Consider the following 9,698-nt stretch of genomic DNA (forward strand, 5'->3'; position numbering starts at 1 on the left):
GCCCTAGTAATCATGCCTGAACTAAACATTAGTATCTTGAAGCACATTTGTTTTTATACTGCTACAAACTTTTAAAGTAATTGACAAATTAACAATGGATTTGTTACAGATGGCTGCAAAGAAGAGAGCTGCAAATGGAGACTACAAATCTGATTCAGAGAAAGGAGAGTAGGTGTTCTTAAGTAATTCATTGTTCATAGTCAGTGGAACTGCAATCGATGTAATTAGTTTTCTGATGGCAAAGAGTGTATCGGCATATGTTCTTCTATCTGCCAAGGTATCTTTGCTTTTGCCAATGTCAGAAATGCTTCACAAAGGAGTTTTAAGTATGAACAATGTCAGATATATAGCAGCATTTGCTGTAAGTTAAGCCCTAGTTGGATGTAAACTAAGGTCCAGGAGTAGACGCTAGGTATATTGTATCTCTCAAGTTCTTCTGTAGTTTCATTCTTCTTATAGATCACTGTAGCCTACTGTATATTTGTGTGTATATCTGTGACGTCGCAGTAGCATTTGTCAGTGTGTCACTGAGTTTGTTGTTGCAGTTCAGAGGACGGCGAGAAGAAGGACCACGACAAGGCCAAAGACGAAGCCCCTCCGGAGCACTCAGCAGAGGAGAAGAAAGCCCCGAAGAAGAGGCTCGGCCAGAAGAAGGAACCACCAGAGGCCTTCATGGCCAGCTTCTTTGCTGGCTTGGAAATCTACCAGACTAAGATGCTGGTCAGATATTCTCCTCACAGTTGTCTTTAAAAAAATCTGATATATTACCTTAAGCATGTTAAGAGAGGGCAAATTAGCTGCAACTTATATCTAAAATATTATTTTCACAGAACTACCTTGCGAGAAACTTCTACAACCTCCGCTTTCTGGCACTTTTTGTCGCCTTTGCCATCAACTTCATTCTGCTCTTCTACAAAGTAAGCTTGTAGTTAAGCCTTAATACTGTATATAGAGTATTAGGATTAGAGATTGTGGCAAGTGAACCTTAAAAATGACTCACTGTCTTTCAGGTAACTGGTGATTACTCAGATGATGAAGACCCCTGGAATGGTCGAGGTAGAGCTGGGGAGGAGGAAGATGAAGGGGCGCTTGAGTACTTCGTCCTGCAGGAGAGCACAGGCTACATGGCACCAACACTTTGCTGTCTGGCAATACTACACACTATCATATCTTTCCTGTGTGTAGTGGGATACTACTACCTGAAGGTACAGTAACACCCACTGACAATAAACGGACATAATAATTAACTAATTTGCATTGTAGATTTAATATTCTTGAATGGGATGGCTTTTATTAATGGTGTAATAATTTTAGCCAAAGGGTTGGTGTAAGTTGTATTTTTCAACAGTCCTGTACTTTCTGTCAGTGTCTGCAGTAAACAGGCTGGATATGCAGCACATTGCAATGTTATATCCTTTCCTGGACCAGTGATGCAGCCAAATTCTCTCTGTGTCAAAGGTGCCTCTGGTGGTGTTCAAACGCGAGAAGGAGATAGCGAGGAAGCTGGAGTTTGCCGGCCTCTACATCACCGAGCAGCCGTCTGATGATGACATCAAAGGACAGTGGGACAGACTGGTCATCAATACTCCGTGAGTCTGCTACAGCACAGTTATTAAACTCTGAGTCATAATCTTGTATAAACAAGGGTTTAATGCTGATCTGTTTTTTGTTGCTTTTATCAGTTCATTCCCGAACAACTACTGGGATAAATTTGTCAAACGCAAAGTAAGTGGCTTATGTTATTTTTGTGTAATCAGTTACGCACACAAGAGATTAAATTAAATCTGGTGATATTTACTAAATGTCAGTCGAGGTGTCATCCTCTCCTCTGTCTCTGTTTTTTGCTGCCGTTCGCAGGTGATCAAAAAGTACGGAGACCTGTATGGAGCGGAGAGGATAGCAGAGCTGCTGGGCTTGGATAAGAGTGCCCTGGATTTCAACCCTACAGAGGAAACTGTTGCCAAGGAGGCGTCATTGGTGTCATGGTGAGAGATTGAACTGATAAAGCGCAGACAGGCCACAAGTGCCTGAAGCAAAAATAGAGGTCAGATAGAAAATATGAACCTCTGATATCAGCTTTTCTCTGTTGCCAGGTTGAGCTCAATCGATACAAAGTACCACGTCTGGAAAATGGGAGTGGTGTTTACAGACAATGTAAGTTTGAACACGAGTCAGGATGATTAATTGCTCTGTTTTGTGTTTTTATGGATGCCTGAGTGAATGATTTGATGGATGGTTGGCTGCAGGAGTTGAGTGATGATATTATGACTGGACAGGTGGATTCTGAAAAACCTCTTTTGTCTCTTTACCAGTCTTTCCTGTATCTGGTATGGTACACCACCATGTCCATTCTGGGCCACTACAACAACTTCTTCTTCGCTGCCCACCTGCTGGACATCGCCATGGGCTTTAAGACCCTTCGCACCATCCTCTCCTCTGTCACACACAATGGCAAACAGGTGAGGAGGAGACAGAGGATGCAGGTCTTTTTCAAAGCAGCAGGGGTCACTGCAGAGTTAGTGGTTGAGGTTGGGCTTTAAGCACCACCTCTTTATTCTCTGATGTGCAACCACAAGCCAGTTTTACCACAGTTTCCATGTTCCTACCCCACTGATGGCATCTTGGGGAATACTAGTGTCGAGCCTGTGCCAACCAAGCCTTGCTTGTTGTTTGGCTATAACCACTCATAAATACTTTTGGCTTTACAAGTGGTTATAGCCAACATATTAGCAAACTGTAACCTATTTACACATTCACCAGATACAGAACAACACGCACCTATTAGATTTGTATGTCTGGTCACCTGACTAATCTTACTCAACTTATAATACTGATATGATCCACCAACTCCAACCATTGTGTACTTTCTCTACATGATTGGCTGGTATCTCACAGCTAGCTTGGGTGACCTTCTGTGCAACATGCTATATGGATAATGACGCTTGATTGTTGTCTAATAAATACTGTATATGCCATCTCTCAGTCATGAGATGATTGGAAGAACCAAAGCAAAAGGAGGAGATGGAAGTGAAGGAACTGAGGATACATACAGTACACTGAGCAGGACTTTAGATTCACACAGTATCCTTTGACATTTGACTTCAAATGGCTCAAATTGCCTTCATTTAAATCCCATTTCTGGCTTGTCGGTTGTCGCAGGGATTCTCATGTCAACTGACCAGAGGCACAATTCAAAGTTTAATGTCATCTCAATCTCCAAGGGTGGGAAAACACCCGAATGGCGCGGCTGCAAGGATTCGCCTCCCACACCTCCCAGCTGCATGTGGGCAGATCAATCGAGCTGTCAATCCAAATGCCATTTACTGCTGCTTCCAATGTTGCTGTTGTTAAGAGCCACATGTAAACCAGTGTGGGGGCTGTTTCTGAATGAAGCTTAATGTCAGATGTAAAATGAAAGGCTGCAGTTAATTTATTTACTAGAAATAATTGAACTTACCCATCATTTTCAATTTTTTTTCTTCTCACAACCTGCTCCTCTCTCGCCTCCAGCAATCCCTGGTGTGTTCTTCCTGAGCGGTTTGCTGCTTTTTATATAGTAAATGAATGAGAGCCATCAGCTCTGCTCCTGCTGTGTCCTGTGTGTTTTTACATAAAATTTAAATGAGACTAAACTGACTGATGCCTGTGTTTTTGTGCATAGTTGGTGTTGACGGTAGGCCTGCTGGCAGTCGTGGTCTATCTCTACACTGTGGTGGCCTTCAACTTCTTCAGGAAGTTCTACAACAAGAGCGAGGATGACGATGAGCCGGACATGAAGTGTGATGACATGATGACGGTAAATATGAGTCACTTATTTTCGAAGGAGCAGCCTGTTGCTTAAATTCATCCTCGAAATGTGGATCCACCTCACGTTTGTCCTGACCCTCCCTCTGTGTTTGCACAGTGCTACCTATTCCACATGTACGTCGGGGTGAGAGCAGGAGGGGGCATCGGGGATGAGATCGAGGACCCAGCTGGTGACCCTTATGAGCTCTACCGTATTCTTTTTGACATCACCTTCTTCTTCTTTGTCATCGTAATCCTCCTGGCCATCATCCAGGGTGAGCTCAGGCACCGTACACACACCTTCCACACGACAAAACTCCCTTTACGACACTTGATTTTTAAAACTTACTGTATTTGTATTTAATTGAATTGAATGTCCTTGCAGTACTCCATATCACAGTATTATATCCATATTACACTCCATACTGTATCTTTAGGAAGTGAGAGGTGTAAGATTGTGGTTGCATTGATTACGCAGATATTGTACACTATATACTCTATATGATATGCTCACAGCACTTCCTTTGTGGTTGCAGGTTTGATCATTGATGCCTTTGGAGAACTGAGAGACCAGCAGGAACAGGTCAAAGAAGACATGGAGGTGAGAGTAGATTTAATTCTCACCCATACTTGCCAGCCTATGGAGCGTTGAATGGGGGGGGGCAAGAGCAAGCAGGGGCAAAACAACGATGGGAGGGGGTTTTGTCCTCTGAAGGAAAATAATAGATTCATTGATCTGACTTACTGTGTTATAGTGATTTTTAATGCGTACAACTGAAAAATACAACACAGAATTATGTTATTTTGCCCAAGAAAACATTAACTAAAACTGCCATCATATCATATTAGAGAAGTTCATTTGTATACGCAAATTTGACTAAAATATATATATCAAAAACAAGGGAAGGAATTCATTTTGCATATTTTGTCATACTCTGTCTGGCTTATTTTAGAGAAAAACATGCCTACTCTTGTTTTTTGAGCTCTCAATCTCTCTTCAGAGCCTTTTAAGCAGCAGTCAGTCAGGCCAGATGAAGGCCACTTTTGGACTGTTTTTTTGTCCTTGAGAGATTGCAGTGACGGGGGAAAATAAATATTTAGTCTAAAATATGAGTGAAAGAAGTCTAATTTTGGAGAAATACGTGGTGAAATAAATACGCGAAAGGCAGAGAAAATGATGCCGCTCCTGGGAAAAAACTGGAGATTTGGCGAGTGTGCTGTTCTTACTTAGCCCCAGATAACCCTGATGACATCATAAGGGTTATTTTCTCAGACTTTCTAAGTGCAGCAGACATGACACAACTGCTCACAGCCTGAGTACCACTAACTAACCTTTATGTGTAAATCAGTGGATGCCCCTTTAATGAAGCTAGTTTTTCATTTGCTACAAAGCCAATGTTAGCATAATACCTGTTTATTTACCAGTCTAGAAGAAACATTGCAAGTTCAACATTAAACTTAATTCCTTGACTGGCCAAGAGCTGTCTCCAGCAGTGGAAAGCAATGCCAATGTTTTGCTTCTGGTCCTATCACTTCTTTTCTTCTACTGAAGTTAGCATGCTAACCTGCAAGTCCTGGCCCAGTCGGCCTTTCTCGTGACATGATAGCAGCATCCAGAATGCGCTGAAGAAGTAGCCCTGCTCAGAGGAAATATTCTAACCTCTTGTATTGTAAACAAAACAATGGCTGAAGCTTTTGGCAAGTGACCATCACCACTACCCACCTCTGGCAAGAAACGCCATTCAGTGGCAGATAAGATAATAGGCCCTTTAAAAATCATGGAAAATCTTCTGTTGATTATTGTATCTCTCATACTGAAGCACAGGGAGAAAAACAAAATACAGTATGTGCTATAATCATCTTTTCATTTTCTGCCCTCAGACCAAATGTTTCATTTGCGGGATCGGTAATGATTACTTCGACACAACACCTCATGGCTTCGAGACTCACACCTTACAAGAGCACAATTTGGCCAACTACCTGTAAGTATCTCGCTTAAAATCATATTACATAACCTTTAACTGCAAACATATTAATCAGTATTGTCATCTTCCCCACACGTGTGTTGCCCCTTTTCTGTAATTTAACCATGTGATTGATGGCTTCATCGCATTACAACAGCATTAGGACCAAAGTCACTAATAGCCACAATGATCCAGAACACTACATCCCTTCAGGTACTCTTTCCATCTGTCTCTGTGTTTCCCCTGCACTCTCTGCTGATCCAGTATTTCCCTATAATGCCTGTGACAATAGACCGTCTCAGTCCATTTGCGCTCAGTCAGCTGGCCAGAGGATATGAGAGTGACCTCATTATGTTGCTTCATTACTATTTAATGCCATGAACTTTATTGGAAAATAGGTTTGGTGATAGCATGCTCTCATTCAGTATTCATCATGATTTGGCGTGCTGCGATGCCCACAGAGATACAGCGGCCCGCTGCCATTTACACTTGATTTGGGAAACAACAGGTGATTCTATGATGGAGATGGTGTTACTTTGTTTAGACGCTTGCGTCAGAAACTGTGAAGCCTCCTAGTAACACAGAATGTGACATTTCCTGAATACAGAGTTGTAGAAATCAATTGTGCCTCAGAAAAGCTCTCACTCTGTTCTGTGTTTTAACTGTGATAAGATGTTTAGGCAGGAGAATGTTGCTGTGACATTTTTGTTTTGTCTCACTGGGTTGGGTTTTTTTTTTTTCCTAAAGGTTTTTCCTGATGTACCTTATCAACAAGGATGAGACAGAGCACACTGGCCAGGTACAGTATGATGCTACACCATTGACCTTTCTCAAAAATAATGAAACAGTAATTATCCTGTCAGTGTTGGAGATATTGTAGGGGTGTGTGCATCTCAATATCCAATTACACTGTCTAATTTTGTGGTTGAATTTAAATTGCTTTCCTTTTAGTCAAACTACAGGCCTGTATTTGTGGTCTGCATAGTGTTATATAGGATATGACTGTATCAAATAGAGTCAGATGAAATAATGCAGTAGCTTGCTCTTTCAGTCCTCCCTGAGTTCTATAAAAATGACCAACTTGTCTCACATTTATCCAGATATCACATTACCGGTAACCTTGACATTACTATTATATTCAAATATATTCACGACATTCAAAAGTGCCATTATGTTTAATTTTAACAATTGCACAGTTATGGTAGTAATGTCAAACTGTTGGTGAATCGCATTTAGCGTAGTTTTGATAACACGCTGATGACATCTGATATTGACAGCTTTTCTGCTGTAGCTTAACATTAGCTTGACATACTGACAGGACGAGCTGCTTCAAAACCCTGAATCCTGAAGTCTCAACTCACAGCTTATAATGATACTATCAGGTGTTAAGTTTAGTTAAGTTTAGCTAGTTTTACTCACCAGCCTGTTGTTGCTGTGCTACCTGCTAGCTACACGTCTGAAGTCAGTGTATAAAAAGACTTGCCTCATTGCTGGTCTCATATAAGGAGCAAAAAGACACAGTGCACATTTTTTGAACATCAGAATAGTGGGGTTTCTTCCTCCCCAAAACCATTTATGACCAACCACCTTTTTTTTGTTGTTTCACCAACTTACTATTAATTAACCAAAGCTGAGTAAAATGTGACATAAACTTGGTGATCATGACAGTCATTATATTATCATATACAGTTTTTCCTCCAGCTTAAACTTTTACATCCTGCAGCTTGTTAAGACAGAGTTAATTATGTAAATTCTAATTAAAGTCCTGACTCTTGCCATTTGGAAATTACACTTTCAAATTGTGAATTGGAAATAAAAAGATCAGCTGTTTTGTATGCATGAGTTTATGTCCAAAAGTTTAATAACTTTTTTTTTTTTTGGAGTAACACTTGGATGTGTGTGTGTCCAGGAGTCATATGTGTGGAAGATGTACCAGGAGCGACTGTGGGATTTCTTCCCAGCTGGAGATTGCTTTCGCAAACAGTACGAAGATCAGCTTGGATAGAGCAGATGAAGTCTTGTTACCTCTATCCATATTAAATGGGCTCCTGGAATAAGCAGTCTTACATGCAGCTGCTGTACTACAACACCACACAGTCATCTCGCCAATGCTTTGGACTGGCCTGAGGAGAGACAAGGCAAAAATACTTTTTATCTAAAATAAGAGAAACGTCTCCTACCCATGTCAGATGTACCTTTGTCACCGTTGGTACAGTACCAGTCTGTGAGGAAATGACCTGTAACTTGCCCAGACATTTTGATTTTCTTAGTTTTGGGACTCGTTTTTTGACAGCGTGTTGCCTTTTACTCCACATAACCCCAAATCATTGCACAATTTTTTTTTGTCTTTTTTGAGAAACACTGGGTTGTGTGGGGTTATGGGACAATGTGTCGGTCACATTATGCACAAGAACCCAACTTCAATATTTTCAGAATGTTGAACTTGAGACTTAATGCCAAAAGAAAAGCAGAGGAGTACAGTAGATTTATGTAGTGTGCAAAAATGTGATATGGAAAAGTTTGGGTTTTTTTTCAGATGTTGTAATCTTGCATATTGAGATAAAGTTTTAGAATGAAGTGGCAAAAAGGTTTATTATGTAGGATAAAAAAATGCCTAAATATTTTCATGAAGTGCCTTACTGTACTGTATCTACATTACAATGAAGCTATGCAAAACTTTTGTTTTTTCTTTATTGTATGTAAGTACAGTAATTTTCCTGGAGTAGTTGTCCAGATATGTAGTTTGTGGCTGAGATTTTTCATTTGAACATGGAAGAACAGCATTGGTTTGATTTATTTTTTGCTGAATGCAGAAAAACTGCAAACGTTCAAGGTACGAAGTGTATAAATGACACATCAGAATTTAATGAACACCTTCAAAGAACAAAAATTAAATTGCTATTGTATGGCCATTTGTATGTAGTAGCTTTGCTGATCTGTGCATTTCTTTTGATGGAAAAAATAAAGAAATCAATGCAAGAAATGTTAATATTAATGCTGTTCCTTGAATCTGCAAACCTGTACTTGATATTCTAGATACACTTACAAAAAAATACATTTTTACTTGCTCCTCAACCTGTTCACCTATTGGAATCATGACATGATAAGTTAATCCAAGTCTAAAAGCTCTGACACAGTCAGTCATTTCAGTTCCAAAATCAGCAAGATGCAACATCTGTCGCTGCAGCTAATCCAGACCTCTTCAAAATAAGATACCTCCTGTGTGCAAACAGCTTTTGGCTTTAGTTATTTTGACTTGTGCCAAAACCTGAAAGCTATATCATAACAGAAACCTTCGTGTAGCTTTTAATTACATTGTGGAAAGAAGCAGTGGCTGATAACATTTACACTTCTGGTTGGTCAGAGAGGCAGGACAGGGCCTCAGCAGGCTGCATGATGGGAGTTTTAGCCCTATTACCCATGGTGCCACCTGTCAGCTTGCATCATGTCACCACACCTCAGGCACCACACAGTGCTGCAGCCTGCTGCTGAGAGCAACTCTGTCTCCTCAACTCCTCAACTTAACGCCTGTAACAGCTTTGGCATGTTGACTGGTTTTTATGGTCTTAGCACATAGTGAGTGAATAATTCTTTTAAAATTAAAAAGTGACTCATTGCCATCATTCTGCCACACAGTGAGTAGTAACTGCAAGATTAAAAAGCCATATTTATCACTAATTGTTTTAAAAAGCTGCAACTGTCATAGTTTAGTAAATATTTCGTAAATATTTTTTTGCGTGCACTGAGTAAAAGCAAAAGCAATATCAGAGGAAACTCAATTTAAAGTTTCAGATATCATATTCTATGCTCTAACAAGCAAAGGGGCTCATACATTATTTAGTATATTATGTGGCCATTATGGCAACAGGAGGAAACAATAATGTGTGAAATCACTGATATAATAATTTTCAGTAATTTGACATAATGAAAGCTGTGGGAAGCCGCTCT

General features: G+C 40.3%; 1 protein-coding gene across 3 annotated transcripts in view; it reads left to right on the forward strand.

Annotated features, from left to right (window-relative positions):
• The window catches only part of LOC108892522 (ryanodine receptor 3), a 100,925-nt gene extending 92,186 nt beyond the window's left edge, over positions 1-8,739 (forward strand). For all 3 annotated transcript variants that reach the window (XM_051077956.1, XM_051077958.1, XM_051077957.1), the window contains 15 exons: positions 110-168; positions 546-720; positions 831-917; positions 1,011-1,205; positions 1,459-1,589; positions 1,683-1,725; positions 1,858-1,985; positions 2,094-2,154; positions 2,313-2,459; positions 3,662-3,796; positions 3,905-4,061; positions 4,323-4,387; positions 5,668-5,768; positions 6,498-6,549; positions 7,660-8,739. In XM_051077956.1, coding sequence (XP_050933913.1) covers positions 110-168; positions 546-720; positions 831-917; positions 1,011-1,205; positions 1,459-1,589; positions 1,683-1,725; positions 1,858-1,985; positions 2,094-2,154; positions 2,313-2,459; positions 3,662-3,796; positions 3,905-4,061; positions 4,323-4,387; positions 5,668-5,768; positions 6,498-6,549; positions 7,660-7,755 — 1,632 coding nt within the window. In that variant the 3' untranslated portion in view covers positions 7,756-8,739. The remainder of the gene's footprint in view (positions 1-109; positions 169-545; positions 721-830; positions 918-1,010; positions 1,206-1,458; positions 1,590-1,682; positions 1,726-1,857; positions 1,986-2,093; positions 2,155-2,312; positions 2,460-3,661; positions 3,797-3,904; positions 4,062-4,322; positions 4,388-5,667; positions 5,769-6,497; positions 6,550-7,659) is intronic.
• The last annotated feature ends 959 nt before the right edge of the window (positions 8,740-9,698 follow it).

This window comes from Lates calcarifer, linkage group LG19 (assembly GCF_001640805.2).
Source record: "Lates calcarifer isolate ASB-BC8 linkage group LG19, TLL_Latcal_v3, whole genome shotgun sequence".
Classification (NCBI taxonomy): domain Eukaryota; kingdom Metazoa; phylum Chordata; class Actinopteri; family Centropomidae; genus Lates; species Lates calcarifer.